The sequence below is a fragment of the Apteryx mantelli genome, chromosome 14, assembly GCF_036417845.1.
Source record: "Apteryx mantelli isolate bAptMan1 chromosome 14, bAptMan1.hap1, whole genome shotgun sequence".
Lineage (NCBI taxonomy): Eukaryota > Metazoa > Chordata > Aves > Apterygiformes > Apterygidae > Apteryx > Apteryx mantelli.
The window spans coordinates 21,047,991-21,073,494 of record NC_089991.1 but is presented as its reverse complement, the minus strand read 5'-3'; the positions used below and the strand labels follow the sequence as shown (position 1 = coordinate 21,073,494).

The 25,504-nt window shown below is 46.2% G+C and overlaps 1 protein-coding gene across 3 annotated transcripts in view; it reads left to right on the top strand.

Annotated features, from left to right (window-relative positions):
- The window catches only part of SIL1 (SIL1 nucleotide exchange factor), a 115,367-nt gene that overhangs the window by 66,139 nt on the left and 23,724 nt on the right, over nt 1-25,504 (top strand). For all 3 annotated transcript variants that reach the window (XM_067304787.1, XM_067304786.1, XM_013946929.2), the window contains exons 4-7: nt 203-323; nt 1,607-1,703; nt 5,326-5,517; nt 10,019-10,140. In XM_067304787.1, the coding sequence (XP_067160888.1) occupies nt 203-323; nt 1,607-1,703; nt 5,326-5,517; nt 10,019-10,140 (532 nt within the window). The remainder of the gene's footprint in view (nt 1-202; nt 324-1,606; nt 1,704-5,325; nt 5,518-10,018; nt 10,141-25,504) is intronic.

The following is a 25,504-nucleotide window of genomic DNA, read 5'->3' as shown; positions in this document are numbered from 1 at the left end:
AGGTTAAAACAGCCCCTGTGTCCAAGGGGCATTGCTGACGGGAAGAGCGGTCAGCAGCCAAGAGCCCTGCTCGTTTTCATGATACGGGGCTGTGGCTTTTACGTGGCTTTGATTCCCTTTCAAATAGAAGTGTGTGACTTCCCTGGGTGCGCAACCCTCAAATAATGCCTGCGGCCTAAAATAATCTAACCTTTGTTTGTAGGTCAAGCTGTTCCTGCAGGGTCACATGTACGATTAAATCTGCAGACGGGAGAAAGAGAAGCCAAACTCTCAGACAGTGAAAATGGAAAAAGTGACAGAAGAGAAGAGAAAAGAAGAAAAAGGTACAGTAATGTAAAGTACTTGCCTTCTTGCTCTGCAGAGGTAGATTGACTGTAGGTTTTGTGTCTTTTATTAGAGGCCAGGTTCCCTGGTGCGCTGAATTGCTGTCTCTTCAAGAGACTTAATTGCAGGTTTAGGTGTTTGGCAGTTCTGAAAGCTGGGCCCTATCCTTTGCTTTCCCTTTTGGTATCGTGGTAGAAGTGCTCCAAGCATGTATTTAGAGAGGTCTTCATAGCCTCCCGTGCTGTGATTCTGAAATTAAACGTGCAGTGTGGTTCTCTGAAGGACACATGCTCCTTGGAAACATCTGCGGCAATCAGTCTGAAATGATTCCCTACGCTGAAGCCACCAGAGCAATTGTGGGGGCTTTGCTTCTGTTGGCCTTAGGCAGATACATTGTAGGTTTAACTTGCCGTTGTTAGTGGGCTTAGAGCGTTGATTTGCGCATCAGTTGTTGCTGATGTTCTCCTTAGATCTCACAGCCTTCGCTGTACCTAGATTTTTTTGATTTGTTTAAAAAAAATTTCACTTGTGCTGACCTTCTCCTTGGTACGTTCGCAACAAAGACAGGCTTAGTAACTATGGGGAGCTTTCTTTCCCAAAGTGCATGAGATCCACCATTGCCTCCCTCCCTCCCCCCGTTTCCTTGCGTTCAAAGTAGGGAGAAGCTCTAACAATGCTCCAGTCTTTGGCTTTCATTTTGCCTGTGCAAGAGTGTTGCTGGCCAAGATAAGTTCCCTGAACCAATGAGATCAATGTAAAGAGCAACACAGTGTGCTTCGTAGCATTTCTGTCTAATTGCTCCTTGGGATTACCCTTTGCCTAACTTGGTCTGTGTATGATGATCATGAGAACTTCAGCTGTAGGTCTCCGTACACCCATGTTAAAACTTGGAAGTCCTTGGCACTGTTCTAGGGACACAGTGGTGCTTTTTTGCCTGTGAAACATTTCCTGTTTTTTATATGCCTACATGCAACTCAGAAGCATAAATTAATCGGCTATTTTTATTGTGTGTTAGGAGTTGAGATTCTGGATCAGCATGCAGATTATGAAGCCTTTTATGATTGTCAGGGTGAGGTGTCTACAAACCACACAAGAAATATAGCACTCAGCCTAATCTTCTGTCGAGCGTGGAGTTTTTCTTTATGTTGTAGATGAGATACCTGGAAATATAGTGCTCTTAGCTTTTTCCTCCTCATACTATCCATTGTTATTGTATCACAATGAAAGTAATACAGATAAAATTGTTCACTCATACAGCGTTTTGTTTTGTTTCTTCTGCAAGGCTGGGCAAGATGGATATTGACTCAAATTCATTCACATCACAAGAGCTCAAAAAGGCTTTGGCTAAAATGAAGGAAAATGAGAAGACAGAAAGAATGGTAAAGATAGTTTCCTAATTCTAAATCAATGTACAGCATACTAATGCAAATGCCCTATGTAACATGTCTTTGGAAATATGCTGGTTAAAGAATTTGCTCAGGTCAGTACTATACAGACTAATCTTCTGGTGAGCATGGGCCTAAAATACTTTCCCTGCTCTGCCAGTGACATATTCCTTGGGAAACTTTCACCCCTTTTGTTATTAATCCTGGCTTTTCTGTAAAAACGGAATACTTTAGATCATTTTTATTTATTTCAGACTTAAAGGCCTTGTGTTGCAAGCTGATTCTTTTGTCTGTAATTACTTAAATATACCCTCACTACTCACAGTGTTTCTCGGTAATAATTATTCCATGGACTGTCAGTGGAAGAGGGGCTGCAGTGATGGAAAGGGCTGGGATCAGCAGTTTATCAACAGAGCAGCCATCAAATGACCATACTTTCTAGTTTTTACTCAAGTGAGTGGGACCCGAACCAGCAAACTAGACACATGATCTCCACATAACCATCCAGACACCGAATTTCTTCCTTGATGTATCAATGCTAAAGTGAAACTATTGGATCTTTCCTGTGAACCAAAAGCAGCTACAGTCAGTAAGCTCTGTGCTGAGTTGCTTCTCCCCTAAGTTTTCTGTTCGGGTACCAGTGTGATTAGACCTAAATTAATAATACAGAGAATTTCTTGCAAGCACTTCTGTGGACCCATCGGCCTGATTTCCTTTCCATTGTTTGCATTGCCTCTTTATCCATTGTTTTGATTGATTTGTTCAACTGCCTCTTGGTTCGCAAAAATATCTGCAAAACCCTGAAGTGGAATGAATTTCAGCATGATGGTTATTTGTCTAGGAAGTTACCTTCTATTCATTGTTCTCCTTAGAATGAAGAAGTACAAAAGGTATTGTGCAGCTAAGGCTCTTCTGTTTTGAAATCATTGATGGTGGCAAGCCAATGGACATAACACTCTCTTCCACTGGCACAGCAGGATCCAGGAGAGATCTCATGATTTAAGTGTTTAATCTCATGCCCTTGGGAGTGAAAAACAAATGGCTCTGGTGAAGCATAGGCTGAAGTTTATTTACCTAAGCTATTGGGTGAACACTTTCAAATAAGAAATCAGTGAGTAAGAATTAGCCTTGAATAGCTTGCAGAAAAGGAGCGCTGTTATTTCATCAGCTGTTCTATTCTCAGCAAATTGGTGAGCATACAGTAGTTACTTGGGGTTGTCTTGATGAGGAGGATGTCTCATGGGTTTGTTCTTGTTCTACTGAAGTCAGTGACAAGTCTGCCAGAGATGGTACGGAGAGTGGCGTAAAGTCTGGGCTGCAGCCCTGTTTCAGAAAAAAGTCATGAAAAGAACGCCAGGGAATTCTGTGAATAAGACTTCCTTCTCAATTAGTTTAACATAGACTTTCAGCCGTGGTTGTCAGCTCTTGACTGATTAGTTACAAAGAGTCTGCAATCCAAAGTAAAATGAGATACTTGTGCTCCTTCAGCGCTCTTTGGGCTTGGAGCTGGTCCCCAGGACAGTGGCAGACACTGACATTATGCTGATTGGATGATTTATGACCCATCAGGTTGATCACAGCCTTTTCCTCCTCTACCACTTAAGAATATTTCCTTGAGCCTTAGCTCCTCCTGGTACCTTGACATTGCCTCAGCTGGAGTAAAACTGAGGTAAGAATAGAGGTTAGGAAGTCTTTGAGTCCCAGAAAGTCTTTTTTTCCCTGCCCAGCTCCTGGACAGCATTTTATTTTCCAGAAGATTATTTATGTAGCAGCCAGCAATATTGACAGCAGGACTTTTTGAAATGGGTATCATTTAAACGCAAAAATCAGTGATACTCTACTACATTAAAATAAGCCTTGTTATAAAATAAAATTGTTAGAATAGCTATTGTTCCAGCAATGGAGCTAAAAACAGCTACATCTAATGGACCTAAAGTACTCCATTTAAAATCACTCCTGCAGGGGACAAATTGAAGTAACTATGTCAAAGTAAATCGAGGTACGCCAAGCATGTTCCAGCGTATGCTTTTGCAAAAGCAATACTTGTTGTGTGGTTGGAGTGGGGATAGCGTTCTGTGTTTCTGTGTGCCACCTATAGTAATTAGCCCAGTAGTTATTAGTGCAAATTGTACAGCTGCCGTTAGATTGACAGTGCTTTAACTTCCATCACTGATGTTTTTCTGTTTGATAGCTTGAGTCCTCAGGTTTCATTCGCACGTACTGGAAAGGGGCAGCATTTGTCACCGGAGCACATTAGACAGGAAGAAGCACTGCACATGCACACCTTCCGGTTGGGGGTCACCTGTCAAAAACATCCCAGAATATTTCTGTTCACGACAGAATACTTTCTGAAGAGACCTCCTTGCTGCTTTCTCTTGCCCTTGGGGTAGCTCGTCTTCAGCCTGGTGTCTCTTTCTCCTTCCTCGTGCTGTCTCAGGCTTTGCTCCCCGCCTGCCCCGGTGTCCCTGTCGGTGATGCTGGAGCATTGGTCTCTGCAGCCTCTGGTGCTCTCTTGTATCTCTGGGAGAGCCTTTTCCTTGCTTACTGCATGCGTTTGTCCAGCTCTCATGGTCTGTCAAGCCAACGGGCAGCACTGCAAAACAAGCTAACTGCCAGCAGAGCCCTATGGCCCTGTACTTCAGCCGCTTGCCGTCTTGTAGCTAGTCCTTCGACTCTGCTTTCAGACAGCTTCTATCTTCTGGCCCCAACAACGAATACATATGTTTCGGTGAGAGATAAAGTGATTCTGAAATGTGTTAAGTGATTGGGATGAGGAAGGATGCTTTGCCCACATCTGAGGAGACGCTGATGTCACCGCTGGCTGGGCTAAACATTGAATCGCAAAATAATTCAGGTTGGAAGGGACCTCTGGAGGTCTCCGGTCCAACTTTCTGCTCAAAGCAGGAATGTCTGTAAGATCAGAGGAGATTGCTCAGGGCTTTATCCAGTCAGGTCGTGAAAACATCCATTTCCAGGAAAATTGAGCACAGCAGTGCTTCCTGCCTTTGTGCTTTATGTACTTTTGAAAGGCGTGGAGGATGTAGAAACGGTGTACAGATAGGTACAGGCTAAGCTTCTTGGGGATTTCTGCTGATAACCAAGGGCTTTATTTTACAGATAACTAGGTTGATGGGCTTCTTAGAAGTGCCAAAGCGCCCGGCAGGCTGCTCTGCTCTTGTTAGGACTGCATTCAGAGGGATCTGCCTTAAATGTTGCAGAGCTCAGCATTGCAGTGCATAACCTTGGGGTGTCTGGGCTGCGGCGTGCCGGCCGCGGCCCTGAGTTAGTGCCTATGTGCAACGGGATCTACAGCAGCCAGTCAGTTGGACTGGAGATGGCAAGTCAGGTGGTAGGAAGCATCACAAGCAGCCGAGAGGCTTGACCTGAGCAGAAGTCCTCTCAGACTTTGCATCTGACACCTTCTCCCAGGGGAACCTAGGCACCTTCCAGCTCTGCCCCTCCATCTCCAAAGCATAGCGATAAATCCAGTTGCCGAGACAGCCACGTTCACCTTGTAAATAATGTAGGGGCTGGGGGTTGTTTCTGAGATGACTTGTTCCTTCAGGACTGTTTTCTCACCTGGCTTCATATCTGGTTTTCGTCTGCCCTTTCCAAGGCCCATGAGGAAGAGGTGAGGAAGAAGTTCCGTCCCATAGAGCAGCTGAAGGAGGAGTTTGAAAAGCTGAATGTGAAGTTGGAAACAGATTATGAAATCATGGTTAAATTAATCGGCAAATTCAACAGCTCTGCTTCTACGCTGGATGAAAAAGTAGCGGCGCTCTATGATCTTGAATATTATGTTCATCAGGTAACCAAAAAGCATTAGTAACTACCATGTAAAATCCAGGGAATATGGTATCGTAAATGTGGTCTTATTTTTCTTATTAGTATCAGATAATACAATTTGCTTAATTATCATAATTTTGGGACAATAAGAGATGGCAGAGGGCTACTGCAAGCTTATTTTATGTCCAGGTTCTCATATATATCATCACTCTTAACAATAGTGAGCAGTTACCTATGGGTTAGCATTCCCTGAATAGTTGTCTGTTCTCGGCCTTTTTTTCCCTTTCTCTTTTTCTTTTATGTGCTGGTTATTTTGTGAAAATGGGTTTTAATTGCCATTTTAAGGTAAGTATAGTGGTGGCTGCTTTATTTTAAAAAATTATTTTCTCTCTTCTTCCATGAAAGGCATCTGTGGTTAGGTAGGTCTCTCTGCATCAAATTCACTGAGAAGGCCTTTATACCGAGCAAGATGACAGACACCCAAAAGCCTACATTTTGTCTCAGTGTGACTACGAAACGGTGTGTAGAGCGCCTCTCGCAGCTGGGCCGATGTCAGAAGTGACTGAAGGCTCAGGCACACGGGAAGCTGCTGAGCATCAGCTGAGCCCTGCTAATTGACTGTGTGCGCGGTGGAATATATTTCCTGAAATCTCTCTTGCTGTTTTTTGCTTGCACATTTTTTGTTTTACTTATTTATTTATTTTCCTCCCGAAATCTCTCGCACGTTTTTGCCTCCTGTTTGCCACGGGCTGGCTGGGCGCACAGGCTCTCCTCGGCTGTGCTTGCCGTGCTGCGGGGACTCGGTCGCGTGGCCGGGCCTCGAGGGCTCGCGGCTGCGTTGCGCCTTGCGTGGAAGGGCTGGAGGTTCCCCCCATCCCAGCCAACGTTGCGCCCTTGTTCCTGAAGTGTTTCCCCAGTCTAGCAGCCGCCTTGGTGGCGGTCTCTGCTTGGAGACCCACTGTGCTCCTGCATCACCTGGAGGTTGGTGGGCCTGCTGCGTTCCACCTGGAGCCAGCGGAGAGGTGAAGCCAGCCGGTCCAGCGACTCTATCGTTTCACAGGGTGGATAAAAGAGATAACTCTTGAGAGACGGTAGCACAAGACCTTTCTCTGGAATGACATTTATTAAAAAACAGACATGTTCCTTGAGAAGTCAGCTGAAGGAACAGGCTGATGAAAGATGGAGTCTGTGTATGAGTTAATAAAAGGGTTTTTTTTATTTTCCCAGGGCTCTTTGTGTTGGGTTTCCACGCTCAGTCTCTACCCTATTCATGCAGGGGGTTCCTTGCTGTTTGTTCGAAACACTTTTGTTTCGCTGCCGGCGTCTCTCTGACTCAGAATAAGCATGAACAATGGTCGCCCAAAGAGCTTAATATTTATGCTCGGGGCTAATTCGGTCTGGTTAAGGGTGCCAGCGTGCTAAAAAGCAGCCCCGCGAGGACTTGGGTTTCAGCGTAATGTTCTGGGCTGTTCCAGCAAAAAACCCTGCCTGCGTAAAGCACGGGGTGGGACGATTTGAGGCTGCTGTGGCTTGGACAGGCCGGTACGGCAGGGAACCGGCCCCCGCGCCGCATCCACCGTCAAATGGGTCAGAAAGAGGGAAATGGCGGGGAGGCCGGCCTGGGAGACTCCCCGCGTGGCGCTGGAAGCCCCGCAGGTGTGGGGAGCGCGGCGGGGGGCCCTGACGGCGCCCTCTTTCCCGGAGGGACGCGGGAAGGCCGTGCCGGCCTCCTTTCGCACGGTAGTTAGCCACCGCGTCTGCTAATAGCTCGGCTCCGGGCCGCTGACGAAGGCTCGCTCTCAGCTCCGCGGGGGCAGACGCGCTCCCCGGCTCTCGGGGGCTCAGCCCCGGGGCTCGGCGTGCGCTCGGCTTTTGGGTGCCGGCTCTATGCTCCGCGTGGGTCGCAATTCACCCTGGCATGTCGCAGAGCCCGTTTCGGGGAGAGAGCGGGGAGCTTTGCTTGCTAGGTTGTCCGTAATGCATAAAAACCCAAATGCAAATATGAAGAGGCCGGAGCATAACTCCTTTATAAACAGAGTTCACGGTGCTTGTGCAGCCGTGTGCGGCGCCCGGGCCCCTTCACACGCTCTGCAGGCTCTTTCCCGCAATTATTTGCTCTCCTTATCTTTCCCTCTTCCCTCCGCTGCCAGGCTGCGCCATGCTTCATGGCTGGTTTCCTCCCCGCTCCGTACGGGTGACATGCCGCTTTTCCCCTCTCGTTTTCCATCGTTTGCTCTCCCAGCTCCTCTCCCCGTTTTCCTTCTCCTCCCATTTGAAGCTGCTCCCTGAATAGCTGCTGTCGTGTTTGCTCTTCTTGCAGCCCTCTGCCCTCCAGCCTTGCGCGGGGGCTCTACCCCAGAGCTCTTTTGATCTCCGGCTTGCTTTTGAGCTGTTTTCGGCAGACTGAAGCAAGGTGCAGGCTGACTGCTTCCCAGCAGCCCTGCAGCGCCTTCCCCGCTCCCCAGGGAGCTTCAGCCTTTCAAGTTTGTTGGGTTTGGGCTTTTTTTTTTGTTTTTGTTTTGTTTTTTTTGATGGTGAAGGAGAAGTAGCTCTCGCAACAGACTCCAGCAGACAAAAACAGAGGTTTAAAAATTAAATACACCTTGAAAATGTGTTTTGCATTGCAATCTATATTCTGGAATCAAGAAAGGTCTCTGCTGGAACTAGAGCTAGCCGAAAGGACCCGATTTCCGATGAGGACGCGGTGACAATCGGTTTTGCCGCAGCCGACGCTGAATGTAAACCTCTCCGTGGCACGGCGTTTTATCGTGAACCAGCAGACCGATACAGCGTTGGCTAACTAGACTTTTTCCGTCGTGAGTGAAAACAAACTTCTAAACCCAATTTTAAAACAGCCTCAGAGTTTTTACAGCGAGTTGAGCCATAAAAGCAGCCTGGTAGACTAATTTAGATTGCTGCATATATTTCCGTCTAGACAAAGACTGACCGTCAGAAAGGCAAGAGGTATCTCGGGGCCAGTTTGTAGTAACAGTTAAAAGAATAGGGTCTGAAAGGATGAAAATGCTGCTACAAATCCCGAATGATCTACAGGAGACCTCGACGGACCCATTTTCTATCGTCAGCTTTGCAGGGGGGCAGCGAGTGGCTGGAGGATGCTCAGGTGTTGTCCCGTTGTGAACAGCAGATGACGTGTAGCTCCCCAGTTCATGCTTTGCTAAAGGCCCGTAGGACATTGAGCTAAGTAGTTTCTTCGTTCTCTTGAGCATCTTAAATATCTGACTCGTGGCCAATTTTGGGGAAGGTACACAGTCAAGATAAAAATAACTCTAAGCATAAAAATCACTGTTTACTAAAAGAGAGATCGTTCAAACTTGGAAAATATGTTAGTCTGACATATTCTGCACCATTTGTGGTGTTTATTCTGTATTACCCCATCACTTCAGTCTGTGTACTAAAACTGGAAAGGTCGTTTTACCCAGCTGATACTCGTTTTTATATTCCATTTCCGACTGCGACATATGCTGTTGTCTTCGTGTTTTTCATGAAAGAGAAATGTTGGAATTCTAAAAAAAAAAACCCAAATTCTTTGCACAAGCAATTTTGAAAATTCTTTAGAGATTCCCTTTTAAGCTTGTTTAAAATCCTTTAAAAACAAAATGCATCACTTTGACTTTGGACTGAATTTTGTACTTGAAGCACTCTTCACTGTTTCTCCCAATTTTGTTTGCAAACCACTCAGAGCCCTTTTCTGATGTTCTCTTGAAGAACAGATGTCCGCCGTGATTTTGTCTGGTTAGCCCTGAGTCTGTTTAAAGTTAAAGTATGATGAATTTACTGGAGGAATTCCCACTAGTCCTTATGCTTTTTCCCTAGTGGCAGTTAGTCCAACGTTGTCTGCTTTAGAAAATTTACGGGATCGTCTGCCCTCAGGGAAAATGTCTTGCTCACCCTTTCAAATAGGGACTGGCTTTTTCCTTTGCACGCTCCCGTGAAGCTGCAGACTGTGTTAATGACAAATGCCTGGACTAGCTTGGGCGCCTTGCTGGGAGCAGAAGCTGAGGAGATGATGTTGATGTGCCATTGCTGCTGACAGGCTCTTAAACGTTTCTAACTCCTGGCGCCACAATTACAGCTCTGTTTTTGCATCTGTAAAACATAACAATTCCCCGGTTCGCTGTAATGGCCTTCTCAGGTGAGAGAGCAGACAACTGTTGGGTTTTTTTGGTTTGACATTGTCGGATTTCCTGAATTACTGCAACATGTGTCAAGGGAAGTTTTGATAGCTAATCAAAGTATTTGAGTTTTCAGTGATGCTTTCTGCATTTGATAATAGCCACCTGTCAGTAGACAGTGTTTCTGCAAACATGACATGCATTGCTCACAGGCAGGATTGTATGAAATGCGAGCCAAGATCTTTTTCTGTTAGTTCTGAATTGCTTTTAAAACCGAGGGAAAGAAGAATTGATGCTGTTCATTCTGAAACAAGACGGTCTTGACAAATTGTCGAGGCCTTTGGCGGCATGTTAAGCTTCATACTGATGGGGAAACCTGTTCTTTCACAGGTGGACAATGCTAAAGACTTCCTTTCCTTGGGTGGACTTCAGCTGGTGATTAATGGGTTGAACAGCACAGAGGCCATACTCAAGGAACACGCTGCCTTCGTGCTGGGAGCTGCGCTGTCCAGGTGAGATGTGTCCTCAAGGGCTGGGTGGAAAGGGAAAAGGAGCCTTAGGAGACCAGGCAGCCTATGTGCTTCTCTTCACCTCTCTAATGGATTGACTGGTGACAACAAACCCAAGCAAAATGTTTTCTCCACCGCCTGGACCTTTCCTTGCAGCCTATTGCTTTCTCCACTCTGCTCTTCGGTGTGTCCTCACCCTGCTCGTTAGACTCAGCTGGAAATAATTCAGCATAGAAACCTGTGATTGTTCCTTGATTTCCCCCCCCCCCCCCCCCCCCCAGGCTCCTCACTTTTACAAAGTCCGAGGGGAACAGTTCTGCCTCCCCTTCCCTCAGCAGCCCTTTTTCAGGGGAGGTTTCAAGGATGATGCAGTTACAAGCGCCGCAGAGAGCTCCCTTCTGCTCCCTGTGCCTGGTCTGCTTCAGAGTTGTGCGACGGTGATTTTGGAGACATAGCAACTACTGTGGTCTTTTGAGGGTTTTTTTGCCCCAGCAGACACATAGCTCTGCCCCACAGGCATAACCTCGAGGGGTGTCATTAGACTGGGAGGGAATGGGTGTCAAGAGGCTGAGCCAAGAGCAGGCTGATGGGAGGCATGTTTGGTATTGATGGAGCGATGTCCTCCACCTAAAGGAGCCAGTTTTCCTTGGACTGAACGGTGGTATGCAGTGGTACAGGCTGTTCTGCATAGGCCCATTGGGTTTTATTGATGGCCTTTTTGTTTTACTGGCTTTTGGGTTTTGTTGCGTGCGCATGTATGTGTTTATACATAGCTATGTGCTGCACATTCACGTGCATGGAGACTTTAGAAAGGCGTTGGACAGGCCCAGAATTCAAGGTCAGGAACGCAGAGTGAAGATTGAAAGCTAGGGCCATTATATCTGCCTATTTCTGTGTCTAAAAATATGATTGCTTTCTCCACCATTATAAATTATTTATCACTTAGTCTAATATACAGTCTAAAAATCTGCGTTTCTTTTGCAATCTTGCATACAATGCAGTTGGTCCTCAGCATGTGTAAATTAATATGGCTTCACTGACAGCAGCAGTTGCACTGATTTACACCAGAAAAGGATCTTTCTCGTAGTTTGAAACAGAGCTTGACTTACTGGTCACAGTAAGATATATTCTTTCATATCAGAAACACAGACACTTTCTTCATATTCTGACATATCTTAGCATTTGAAACAATATCTGTAATTGCTTTGTTAGGTTCTTTGATAGCATGTAGACTCTTTATTCTATGCTTCCTAAAGAGAAAATCATGCAGAAACTCTAGAAACATTTGGAGGCAACCTGCAAAATAAAGAGAAGTATTAAATCACATCTTTCCTGATTTAGGTAATGTGACACAATTAGGACTCAAGAAAGTCACCATTCCATGATATATGCATGTATCAGTGGCCTTAAACTAATGCTTTGGGGTAATGTTTCTCACTTAATTGCAAATGCCTCTGTTTGGACAGAGACTGTATCTTTTCTAATATGAAAATATTCAAATACTGCTTTGGATACTTTTAGCTGCTTTTTTTTAAAGGACATTCTGACAGGTGGTAATATTAAGTGGCTCAGATGATTCATTGTCTGAGAGCTCGGTTCCAAAATGTGAGGAATATTATGCTTGGTTTCTTTCCTTGCTGTGCTTAAGCTTTCTTATTCAATAGACACCTACATGCCAACTTGTCTACTTTGTGCTTTCTGGTTAATTTGTTTGTTCATACATTTCCTCAGTTTATTCTGTGCTCCATTTCAACCACTGGAGGCATTTTAGGTGCTTCGCTCTCCACGTTTTCTGTTGTGTTCTTCTGAGAGGGCTGTTGTTATTTCCTTCCATCATGTTTGTTCCTAGGAGCCTGGGTCAAATAGTAGGACTTGGTGAGTCCTACTCATGCCCAGAGGTGGCACAGCTCACTGAGGACATGATCTGTTCCGTACTCATATGCCTGGTGCTGGTGTCAGGTCCTACTTTGCATGCAGATGTACCATATATGCTCCCATAGGTATTCCCCTTCCTATGCAGTGATTAAGTTTGCTGGAATAAGTACAAAATCCCCCTCTACCTCCACTTACATACAAGGTACTATACTTTTTTAACTCTGTGTTTTTAGGCATGAGAATTTCTGTAAGTAGATGAGATCTTAGTATAAGACAAGGCATCAGGGAGATGCAGGTGGAGGAAGGAATGCAAGTGAAGCACAAGGCAGTGTGTAGCAGGCGGTTTCTTCTGCCCATGCAGACTTCGAGTGTGTCTCAGGCAGGCTATGACAACCGGTGACATCAGAACTGAGCCGTGTGTGCAAGGGGCAATAGCCTCCTGCTAGCCGGATGGGTTTGCGGCCACCTTCCAAGTGTCTTCAAGCAAAACCAGCCAGGTTGGCTCAAGCCAATGGTTTCTTCCCTTCCTTCAGGCATTAGTTTCATGGTGGTTTTACATGCAGCTGCTGTAAAAAGGGTGGTTGTGCTGAGCCAGGCCATTCGTTCCCAGCCCTGCCTTCATGTGGTTAGGCTGGGGAGAAAAAAGCTCTCACATGGATCAGCTCCTTGAGCAGACCATGTGGCTGCCAAGGTCACAGCATCAGCAAAGGCAGGTCAGGACTTCTTCCTCCTGATACAGTTCTTCCTTCATTGACTTCTACTGTTGGTGCAAGCAGCTGTAGCACATGGGAGTCTGGTCCTCAAGGCAGAGGGTCTCGTCCCATCTGGTCACCCGGGTATTGCCTGGATAGGTGCTGTCCTACCAGTCTCCATCTGCCTGCATATTTGTGTGCCTCTGACTGGGAAGAAGGTACAAAAGAAATCAAGATTTCATCTCTTGTTTCTCTTGTATGTCCTTCATTTTAGGCATTTTGGGCTTAATCGCCAAGTCTGTGACCAAGTCAAACATTGTTCCATCTGCTAGAGTTTTCCGAGCGGTGCCCTTACTGTAACTCTGTAACCTCCTCACAGGCTTACTGTTTTTAAACCTTTAACAAAATGTTTTCTGTTCAGCAGTTTGCAAAAGTAAACTTCATTTGAACAATCCTCGAGTGCTCTGATTGCAAATAAAAGTTAAATGCACTAACAAAAATAATTGCTAGGCATGTGGGATTGTACATTTAGATATCCATAATTCACTAACAGTATATGCCAATACACAACATTATCTAGATTTTCAGTGATTGCATTAGCATAAAAGCATGTTAGCATTTATCCAGTGGTACTAACATTTAAATATATATAAGTATGAAATATTAAGATACAGCATTTTGGAGGCAAGTAGAACTACTGTCTGTAAAATGTTCTTCTGTATTTTCGAAGGTACACTCTAGTATCTTAGGATGACAATCAGCATTCGCACCATTGGGTCCAAACATTGCAAAAATGTCAATGTTTTATGCAAAGAGGAGCTATATTAAGCTAAAAAGATTGCTGATGAGAGAAGTGTCTTCTGATGTCCTCTAAGCTATTTACAGGCAATATTTTCCTTTGTTCTTAGCACAGCAAGGCCCCTGTGCACAATTTGTAGCTAGATGTTTCACAAGACTGGAAATATTAGCCAGAAAGGATTATGTTTGTGATGTTAAAACCTCAACTTTTGTAAAAACTTTGCCACCAGGAAACATTTTTCCACACCAATAATTTAAACATTTTCATATTTTGTTATAAAGAGATTTTTGTAATCCGTTTACAAAGGGAGAATAATTACATCAAATGCACTCTTGAAGCTTTATCCCAAATGGTCCCCATATGCGTCGGGGTGAATTAGAGATGAGGATGGAGAGAAGATAAGCTGTGAGGCCTTCAAGCAAAGAGGAACAGTTTATATTTCATTGGGAATGGGGAAGAGAGCGAAAAGTGAGATTCTGGCATGGCCCAAATGGGGAGTTAGAAACTCACCCATGCAGCAGCATTTTGAGAGGAGAAAAATGTGGTGGAAAGCGGCGTTCAGAGCTGGGGAGGAAGAGATTACAGTTGAACGAAGGATGGTTGGTCTTGGCAGAGCTCTCAAAGACCTCTGTATTTTTATTCTGCGTGGGGGCACCTGCTGGTGGCCCTTTTGGACTTGGTGGCATTTGGACCAATCTCTTAAATTCCAAATATTGTTCAAACTGAGCAGTGGGGGAAAGGAATCAAACCGCCAGCCGGGGCTTGCGTCCGTCTTGCATCCCAACCAGCGGCCGGGGCTGGCCTCGCACCCAGGTGTCAGCTGGCTGCGATGCCAGGGCAGCAGCTCCCTGGCACAGCCTCTCCAGGGAGGGATGGCTTTTCCAATGAGCCCAAAGCTATTGGGATCTCTCTGTTGCCAGTTTTGGCCCTGAATAATTTAAAAATATATATTTACATATATATATATATATATATATATATATATATGAATGACTTGGCAAAGACTTGAAAGTAAACTCATCACAGCTAAACTTGGGCAATGCCTCGTGACCATCCTCGAGAGTCCATTTGAGATAGCTCGTGTTAGGCCGTTGTCTTGCTTCTTGCTCATTTGTCTTCTCCGTTTCCCATGAGACAAAACCCCTTAAACTGTGGCAGTGCATGCCAGAACATCCCAATAACCGTTATTCATATGTTGCCAGCCAGCCAGCCCCGAGGCACGTTTAGAGCTTTCACGGCTTTGGCGAGGCAAAGAGAGACGTGAAAGATGTATCTGCTTTTGGGGATGAGCTTAAGAGAAAAGCCTGAGGAGGTTCTGCTCCCGCCGTGCGTTGCAGCAGGCTGCTGTACTGCGGCGCCTAGGTGCTGCTCAGCACCGTGATACCTGCTTGTGGCAGGTCTAGGCTCTTGTCCTCTGCGTTTTCATCCCCTTTCCTTTGGGGGGGGGGGAGGAGTGCTGGCTCCCCTGTCCCTACCGCGTCCATCACCGTTTCAGTGGTGTCAACCTTCCTAGCTCGCCTGATTTCTGCATCTTCAGGATGTATTTGTCAAGAGGAAAAAGTCGTCCCCCCCCCCCCCCCGATTTAACGATTTTGACATAAGTCAGACTTTGCAATGAAGCTGGTTGACACTCACTCCTGTTAAATAACATTAAGGCCTAGTGTAAAGCAATAAAGCCAAGAAAATTAAAATTAAAGACCTCGCTTCGATCCGGTCTCTTAAGGACATAAGAATTTCTGGGCAGAGAAATAAATCTAGTTAGCTTAACAAGCGCTGCCCCTGCCCATTTATTTCAAATCCATCTTCATGTTTGTCCCTTCCTCCTCCAGCTTCTCTTTTTACATGCTATAATCTTTTCCTATCTCTTTATTCACTTTCACTGTTTGTTCTGTGGGCTGCTTTGACAGCGTCTTACATTTGCTACCTTTCAGGCAATTCTACCTCGATTCCCTGCTTACTTTAAACTTCCTGCCATGTGGACTGTCTCTTCTGTTTTTATCTGAACTCCCGACTTGTGCGGAGTTAGCAGCCTCACTGCGCTTAATTTCAAATTAATTTGATTGGGTCACCTCAGGTTTTTTTTCTGTAATGGTAATGAACTCACACCTGAAGAAAAACTGCAGTGCAGTATAAAACTGTTTCATCATTATGTGTAATTACACAGAAGACTAAATCCCTAAACATTTTTCAGTGTCTGAAATATAACAAGAAAGTGTAATTAACAATAAAACAGTAAACTGCCATCTTTGTGCCCTCGGGAAGAAAGGGAGAGCAGACCCCATGAGAAGTATCTAGAATCAAAGGCTTGGTCGTGTTTTCATTTTCATAAATGTTTTGATAATTTAAATACTAGATACAGCGCTGGTTTGGGGAAGCTGACAGGGTCGTGTGCTTGTCCCGTGCCACATAGGGTTTCCCCAAGGGTCTGCGACTGCTACCGCTGGCAAGTTTACTAGATTAGCTGGACATTTTAGCCGAATTAGGATTGTTTTTAGGTTGAGGATGTTTCTAGCCCTCAAATTTGAGGTTTGCAGTGCTGGTGGTGCGAGCGAGGAGGACGAAGAGGTGAAGTAGTTTCAGTTTGGTTGCAGACGGCTGAGGCTGGAGCCGGGTCTGCTGGCAGCGTGCTTGGTCTCACCTCGCGTTGCAGCCACGAGAAAACCTGCGGTTTCCCTCCCAGCATTGCCCAGCTTTGCTGGTTTCTGGACTTTCTTTAACTGGACAAGGGTTTCCTCAATACTGCAGAGCTTGGATACCTGGTGGGGAAGCGTGCTGTGGACTTGGTCACCTCCTGGAGCCTGGAGTGCCCACTGCTGGCATGCCGCGGGCAGGGCTGGATTTGCTGGAGTTTGGGCTGTGCTAACGCAGGGACTGCTCCATGATGATGTACCCCTGGTTGAGCCCCACGGCGTGCCTAGCTCTTGTGCCACAGCAGAGCAATCTCAGACCGTGCTCCCCTGCTCTTCACGGCTCAGGTCTCAAAACTCCCCACGGGAGCCAAGTATGTTGGGTAGGGGGCCTGCAGCGCTGAGGTTGGTCGTGTCCATCCATTGCGTTTGCTGGTTTTTATGGTGCTCAACTGTGATGGCGCAGGTCATTTCTTCCTGAGTCGCTTGCCGTTGTAAAACTTGGGTGAAACAGCCCTACTCCCAATCCTGAAAATGCAGCTGCGGCAGGAGAGCTGGTGCTGCCTGCGGAAATGGCAGAGCCTGGGAGCAATGGGAAGCCGCTCTTGCTGCGCTCTGTCTTTAGCAGGGAGGTTGGTGTCACAACCTGCAGAAAAAAATCATCGCAGCTCGGTCATGCATTATATGAAACATGTTGTTTCTGTCTCTTCTCATTTAGTAAGTGTGTAATGTGTGCTCTCCACTAAAGTATTCCACTTATTGTGGCTTCCATTTAAAACATGCATTCAGCCTGGTTACCTAATCACTTTCTGAAAAAAAAAAAAAAAAAAAAAAAAAGCTCAAACTTCCTGGTTCCAGTGTAGACCCAGTTTCATCACTGGATGCAACATGTATTCCTTTGTTGCTTCACTTGTTATTTATTCTTCATCCATGTTTTCTGTTTATCCTTTTTCCTACAGCCTGTGTGTTCAGTTAATGGCTTCACAAGCTTCAAAGATTTTCCTACATAACTCCTACATTATTTTCCTGACCTGCTGTGACTTTTCCACTTCGCGTATTCTCTGCATTCTCTCCAAGTAATAGGTGCAAAATGCTCCACAAAGAAGACGCATCTGGGTCTACTCTTTAATCACGTTGTACAGGATGCTGTAGCAGCCCATTGTTAATGTGTTTTAGAAACGAGGTTGGAAAAGTGCATTGAACAGAACAAAGAAGCTAAGAGTGGAAGAAAGACGAACAATGAAAGCAGGAAATGCAGGATCTAGCCTCAGTTACGTACCTGTTCTGAGCGGAGTTGGGGTGGATAGAGCTGACCTAGAGATTACGTCAATCCTCTGAATATATATATATAGGAGGATCCAGATCCCATCTCTTTCTGTGTAGGCCCTGCTGTGCACACCCTTCTACTCCTTTCCTGATTGCTGCTTTTGTTGGATTTAATTGCTGGCAGGCTGTATGCTGCAAGCATGCAAAAGCAGATGAATCCAAGCTTGCAGCGGGAATGATCAGGCTTTCAGAGAGGTCCGAAGAGGCTGCCCTAAGCTCTTGTGGGGATCCACGTGTCTTCTGCAGTGGTGGGTTTAGCTTCGATTACTCACTAGCCCTCTTCTTTTCCCCTGCGCTTCCCTTTGGGTTGAAGGAGAGCAAAGCAGAGCTGCTGAACCCAGAGCTTGCATAGGAGGCAAACTAATAGGAGCCAGCAGCCACAGGCTTTCACGGTGTCTAAGACTGGCCCTTGCCTGGCCTGACTGCCCAAGTCCGGGCAGGTGACCTCATTCCCAGGTTGGCATCTTCCAGACTGCCTACCATCCAGATTCTGTGCTTTGATACTTTTTTTTCCTCTTCTGTCTGTTCATGTGTTTTAAGATTTAAAAAATGAAGCCTTCTCCATTGAAATAGTTTGGTTAGTCATCCTCCAAGACAGTTCCTCAGGGCTTCCACCAGACCACTTCCAACCACCCGCTTCAAGACTTGCCAAGTATCTGAAAAGGGTGACTTTCCATGGAGAAAAACCAGCAGCTTATCCGAAATGATCTTTTTCTGAAGAAACTCACTATCACTGTTGATTACTTGTGCTTCCCTCAGGTGCCGACATTCTGCGTCTTCTTGTGAGCTGGATTTTGATTGCTCTTTATTTTATATGATCCTGTTTCTGCTTAAAAGGAAATGTCCATGAGCGGCTCTCAGAGCTGCGTCGCGTGTTTTGAAGGGGATGACTCACTCTCTTGACTGTAGGAGCAGCAACTCAGACATCTGAGACCTGCCAGTCAGGGGAGCAAATCCGTTGTAGAGAAACATCTCCCGGGAGCTCTACAGATAGGCAACCCCCTCCCCGCCAGTCTCCTCGGAGTCGCTTCATCAGCTTGAGAAATGTTGGCACAGCCACTTCCCACAAAGTCGTGGCCCCTTGACACCTGACTGCCTGAGAGCTGAGCAGATTTTGAAAGGAATTTGGTTCTCTAGATGCTCTGTGCTGTATGTCACCGGTCCTTTCTGCTGCACTGAAGACGTTTCCTAGGCACTGCAGCTGGTTCCAGGAGGCTGCCATCAAAGCGTTCTGCCTCCGCTTGTGTCGCAAGTGTCTAGCTGTCCCTCCAGTGCACTTCAGTGCTCACAGATTTTCTCTGGGTTTGTCCCTAATGAATTTAACATGGAGTGCAGCACATAATTTTTTGCAACCGTACTTTCCAGACAGTCTCTCCTTTTATTTTTTCGAATGCCCTGAAAATAGAGGATGGGAGGTTTAAAGGACTCTTCCAGCAGTCAGATGGGTGCTAGGTGGACCCATGCAATATATGGGTCATGGCAAATACTCTAAATCACGCTTCTTTATTTCCACTTTCAGGATTCTTTCTCAGTTCTTTCGGTTCTGAAGCCCAGCGGTACCTATCCAATTCTGTTAATAATCCTGGAGCCGATCTGAATTTTGACTATCCCTGCACGTGTCAATCTCAGCTATCACCAAAGCAGGCCTTTGGTGAGAGGACATCTTGGTGTGTGAAGGAGGAGCTGCTGGAGTGACACTCCGGGGAGGTGGCAAAATCCCGCAGCACGGGTGGTATGGCTCTGCAGGGCTCCACGGTGGCTCTTTCCGGGGACAGGCTGTTAATCCTTAGCCCCAATTGCTGAGATCAATGATTAGGGCTATTGCTTTGTATAAACCACTAGATCAATGTAGGAATTGCCTCATTAAAGTGGACATGCAGTCCTGTCTAAAGGCCCCTGAGGCTGGATTTTGCAGAGGGAGGAACAAAAATACGTGACATGGTAAAGTGCAGATGAGGCTCCCCTAGCCTTAAGCAGCTAAAAACTCCCTTATGTCCTGAGACGCAAGGGTCGTCGTTTTTTAGCTAATTCTGTCTATGTAACAGAGTTTAAACGGGTTTCCGAATTCTGGTCCATGCCTAGTGCAGCAGGGTGGCTAATGCAAGAATGCGTTTTGGCAGCTTCTGCACAAGTGGGTGTTTCTAATCTCCCTCTGCATGTTTCTCACCTCCCTTTGGAAGTAGATTGTGTTACATTTCCGTACATACTCTGTCATGGAAGCCCATAAATATGACCTTAGTGTGTTTGTATGTCTTGCAGCAAGCAGGAATTCACCTGAACTGTTTTCCAATTAACGTCCTGCTGCTCTTTTTATTTAACAGTGGCTTTCTCCGAACTGACAAAGGTAATGACTCTGAAATTTTCCTTTCAAAAAATGTGTTTTCTTCTTGAGTGCTTCATGTTGAAATCTTTCTTAATTTCAGTTCAGCTAGTGTGTGAAAACACACAGTGAGGCATTATTAGTCCCTGAAGGCATAAAGACAGATGGAGCCCAAAATGGAATTGGCTTTATGATTAATTGAATCCCTTTAGAGTCGAATGGAGTCAGGGCTTGGTCCTACCCAGTGAGTGTCTTGAGAACAATCCAGCCAGCTTGAATGTCCACGAGGTCCAGACTGAGGAGCTCAGTGTAGGAAATGCAGATGTCATTTGATGGAATGGGATGGGTCCTGGGTTGTCACCTTCCAGGTTGCCGTGTGGACCTGGAAGAAATGATGTGCTAAGTGTCACTCCATATTATTCCTGGAAGAGATGCGAAAGCAGTGTGCAGGTCCATGGTGATACATAAAGAAATCAAAAGGCCTATCAGGGTCCCTAGCGTGTCACGGCCTGCTTTATTAATGAGCTGCTATCTCCAGTCTCGAGCTCCCCCCAGCTGTGCGTTGATGGCCCTTGTGCGACTGCAGAGGTCTGGAGCAGAACTGCTGAGGGGGTAGGGTATTTCTGGGGGATGTTGCATGAATTTGGGAATGGAAGTTTGGAGGTAGGGAAGTAATGTGGTTAACGTGGGCCGGGGGGCAGCTGCTTCAGGTGCTGCCCAGGACTCGTGTTCCTCCGGCGACCTGAGCAAGCTCCCTCGGGTCCTGCAGATTCACTTCTTTGTGAAATGCAGCGGGTGAATCTGCCCCAGGGTGTGGAAGGGGTGTGTGTGACTGCTGGCCTAAGCGGTCCCACACCGTCAAAGGGCAGTAGCGGAAAAGTGCAAGGTGGTATTATCTGCATTGGCTTTGGCATTAGTGGATATTTTTGGAATCTGTAGATGCACACCTTTAAAGCTTTTCTAAGATACCTGCTGGAGGTAAGAATGAGAACTCCACCTTAGCTGGTTGAACGAGGCAGAGGGGTTAAAATTAATGTAAAGAAGGATTTGGTGTAGAAGGCTGATATTGAGCACAGAGGTCATGGTTTAACATCTGCAGTCTGGCCAAGGGGTCGATTACTGTGAGTGTGCTTGGCAGGTGCGTACTCCAGCGAGAACTGTCTGCTTGCCATTCCCTCTCCCCTAGAGCAGAGGTGCTTTGAACTGATCTTCCTGGAGCAAAATTGATGAGGAGCAACTTCCATGGATGCTAGCACGTGAGCTGGAGGAAGGTACAGATGGACTCATCTCCAGCATCCCTGTGGAAATGCCTTAGGCCCGGCCAGGGCAGCATTTTCACAGGCACCCAGCACCCTTTCCTGCAATGCAGTGGCAGCCCTTCAGAGTTACAAACTTGAACAGGACCTTGCTAATTGTCCCTAATGAGTGGGAGGGTTGCTGCAAATGAGCTGATGCTGCAGATCAATGAGGAGTTGAGCAAACATGCTAAGCATCAAGCCTGGCACCTCACAAAACATCCATTGCTCATTTATTCTGACAAGTGCAATTTGATTTTCATTATTCATGATACCCTGTAGCACGGCAGCAAATGTGCCGTGGTGTATTTTGTAAAGGGAGGAAAGCTCGGTAATGTGAGCTCTTTCTGCAGGATCTGGCTGGGAAGTCTTAGGGAAATAGCGTGAGGCTGCTGTGGAATTTCTTTTCTTTCCCTGGGGATTTGGGGGATTGCAGATCAGCGGATTGTGGATTAGTGTATCAGGAATTAGAAATGTATTTTTCATTTTTATGTTGCACACTAATGAACTGGCAAATTTAATTTCTTTAAATCCAGCTAGTTTAGCTAGAATAAGTGAAGTCTTTTTCTGTCTCTTTTGATAAACTCAGAAAAAAGGCAGAAACAAGATTTCTTTGGGCTTGATGTAATATAAATTCAGTTACTTGACTTTAGCACGCTGAAAAAATATTTAACTCTTGCGGGGAAGACATCGTCTTCTGTGGGTGGCCAGCGTGCAGTGCTGCGGCGTGCTTGCAGGAGCACCGCAGCGTGCCATGGAGGTAGTGCTGCGCGGTGGGCTGCAGCTCTCCCCTGGCGATCTACAGGATTGTCAGCGGAAATGGGTGAACCCGAGGCTGAAGAAGCAGGCGTTACAGCAGGCTCGAGTCAGGCTTGTGGCTCCTGTTTTCAGAGCCTGAGCCAGCCCCGGGCATCCCTGGTTAGACACCCTTTCAAAACCCAGCCCTGCTCTGCTGGGGGGCTCCATGGCGTAGTACGGCATGTTTGCTTGACCCTCCATGCGATGGGCTTGGCTTTCAGCTCATGCATTTTTCTTGCCCTTAGGCTCTTAAACACTGGTTCCTGAAATAAGCTGAGGTCTTCCTCCCTTTTGAGGTTGCCCCGGGGTGAGGGCCCCCAGTGCCTTGGGTAGCACCTGCCCTGTGCATCCTAGGCCGTGATGAGCTGGGCTTTGGGAGATCCTGCTGCTGATGGACGCACAAGCTGGAGTCAACTGCAACTGCCTCTCCTTTAGCTGCACTGCTTTTTCAGGTCTTGTGGCATGAGCCTCTCCACCCAAACTCTATATCAGGCTGGCTCTGCAGAGCTAGTGATAACAGAGTAGAAAAGGACATTTATGTCATTAAATGCCTAACTGAACGCGCTGTGGGACCAGATCTGCAGGAGGAGGCCAGTGCCATTATTACCCAGTCACTTTGCCAGGCTTTGAATGACAGCTAAACAAAATGGGTTTTGCTTTCTGGAGCAGGCTTTATTAATTTCCTTTGTGATCTCCAAAGTGGGTCTCAAATTTGGCTCAAAATGTCTGCCTTTCAACGCAGATCCCTGGCACCCCTCCCAGAGCCGAGGCCTCGTGCCTGCCATGAAAGCAGCTCTCGCCTTCGGGGGCAGGAGCAGCCCGGCGGTTTGTCTGCCGAGGAGGGCACGTCCGCCCGGTGCAAGCCACGCGTCACCGAATGAAAGCGCTGGGGTATTAGTTACTCCCCTTGACTGATGTACGTATTTTGGGTTTTGCCAGTAATATCTTGATTAACAATTAACATGATGGAGCTGGAAAATACATCTCATTTCGCCACCTGAATCTGACAGGTGAGGTTATATGTTTTTTCCAGTTTATTGCTGTGCCTCCTTATACCTCTTTATGATTGATTGAAAAGCAGAGGCTTGGTATAAAGAGAGACCTTTCATTTACTTGCGTAGACAACTGTGTTTCTCTTCAGGAAGCATTTATTCTTTTCTACCTATCTCCTAACCTGTATTTCAAATCTGAACCTGACAAAGACCAGAAAGGACACAGGATTAAACCAAAAGTAATAGGGATCACTGGCTTCTGTGCGTAGTTTGAGCCCGTTAGTCCTGCTTACTGTTTGTAACTAGTTATTCCTAAATAACTCGTGCTAGAGACAATTCAGCAGTTGCAGCATCTTCTTGATGAAAAGCATTCAAATGTAATAACCATGGCAACAGTTGCCGAGGGCTGGCTGCGACAGGGGACGAGGCTGGGTTTTCTAAAGGACAGTGGACGCAACTTTGCTAACAAATGGCGTTGTCACATGCCGAGGAGATGTTGCGCGCTGAGCCCTGCGAGCTGGCTGCCCGGCCAGCTTTCCTGGCCCTGCTGGAGACCCAGCCAGATGCACCGCTGCTTGGATGCAAGCTGCTCCAGTGGACGCGTTAATGAGCCACGCTTCGTTAAAGGTGAGCAAATTTCCCCGATGGAGGAAAGGGGAACTCGTAACCTGAAAACCCAGGGGAATCATGGAGGTGCTCGCTCAGGAGGGAGAGGCCAGGAGGTGGCACAACCTCTGTTACCCACCTCACGTGCCATAGCAGGATCCCCAAAACACAGATCTTATTTGGATGCCAACTTTGGGAAAGACTGCATCTTTCTGCTGTTGATTTTCAGCTTGCTTCTGGTCCCCCAGCATGTAGATGACTCTCCAGAAATCCTTCCCTCAAAAGCCTGTCCAGCCCAAGTCTCTAGACTTTCATTCAAGCCTCTGGCAAGTGCTTTGGTTTTGGGTAGATTAGTATTAATTGCCAGTAGATCTCTCCCATGCTGCCTGGGAGCAAAATTTAGGTAAGAGAAGTATCTTGGTCAGCTCAGTCACCTCTTTGAGTTTCAAGAGGCCTCAAACTCCCAAGTTTCTTTGTTTCTCTTGAAAAAGTTGTCCCTTGTCCTTTCGAGGCAAGGCTGGGGTACGCCTGTAGGGTTCCTGCTTTGTGTGCAGTGAGACCAGCACAGTGAGACCCGACCCGGTCTGATTTGTGGCCTCTGAATGCTACAGATGGATGATCGATAATAAACACTCAACACATCTAATTTCAGAGCTTGTTCATTTTAGGCCTTTTAGACCACGATTGAAACTCCATGAGAAACTGGGACAAAAGCCATGTGCTCAGGTGGAGGGATCGGTAAGAAATGGGATGCTTTGATTTGAAAAAGTTGGTCCTTGCTTGCTCGGTGTGTGACAGTGGAGAAGGCAGGCAGCCAGCTGAGCTAGCAGAGTCTGAACTGATCCTACAGAGAGTTTTCTGGGAGGGTCCTTCACCCCAGGACATGATTCATCCCCTTGCCCAGGGGTTCTTCTAAGTGCCCGGTGGGGTATCCTCTCCAAACACACACTGGTGTTCATCTCAGGTTTGGAGCACCTTAGGTTACGATTTCAAGTCCTTTCTATTATCTTTATGGGAATCCTGTTATTTTTGTCTGTCAATATTCTCTTTCTGTTCTCTTATTTAGTTGGCACATTTTATAAGCCTGAGAAGTAAGAGAGGGAAACTCTTTAATATTAATGAGAAGAAAAGAACAGCCTACTGAAAGGCAGCAGTGTTACTAATTTCTGAGAAGGAGGCAGTGACTACTCCACCTCTGCTTAATAATAATACCCAGGCTAAGTATCTCTAAAAATATAAAATAATGTGGGCCTGTTTGGAATAGTCAATATCCTTATCAGCCCTGCTGTAATCTCTGCAAACAAGTTTCACCAGAGATTCTGAGCCTGATTTTCAATAGCTCTGAGCAGCTGGGGCTTCTTTGACTTCAGTGAAAAGTCTGAGTGCTTGGCATCGCAGCAAACCAAGCCTCTTCCTTTCTGCTTCAAATTGGGTCTTGATTCTAAGTGAGATGAATTTTCTCCTCCTGATAATTCTGTGCATCTGAAGTGATTACAGCTCCGCGTGAGTGCTCTTTTAGGAGATTTGAATGCAGCGTTTTCTTCCGTCTTAAAAAGGTTCCTTCAAGCCTTATGATTCTAGAGGGAGGGGGAAGAAATCCTAGTGGAAACTGTCACATCCTCCTATGCAGATTAGAGATTAAAACTTTTATTTTTATAAAACACATATGGGGGCCGAATCAGAAAACTTCTGTTCAGACGAGCAGTTTTTGGCTGTGGCAACATGCTGCTAAATTCTTATCTAGTGGTGGAGAGGCACAGCCAGTGAGTGGTATTATTTGGAGTTCTTAGAGAGTGAGCTTTAATGTTTGCTTAACTCCACTAAAAATAGACACCACCCTCTTTTTCTAATAGGCAGCATTTGTCATACTTGATTCATTTCCTTTCCCAAACTGAGTTCCTTCATGAATATTCATCTGTACTCCCTAGGAATCTTTGCCTGTCCTCAGAAGTTGTGCTTAGGGTGACTGTGCTGTAACAATGTATGTCAATCTTCCAGAGCTCGCCAAATATCCAACCCGATCCAGAAAAATGTTGC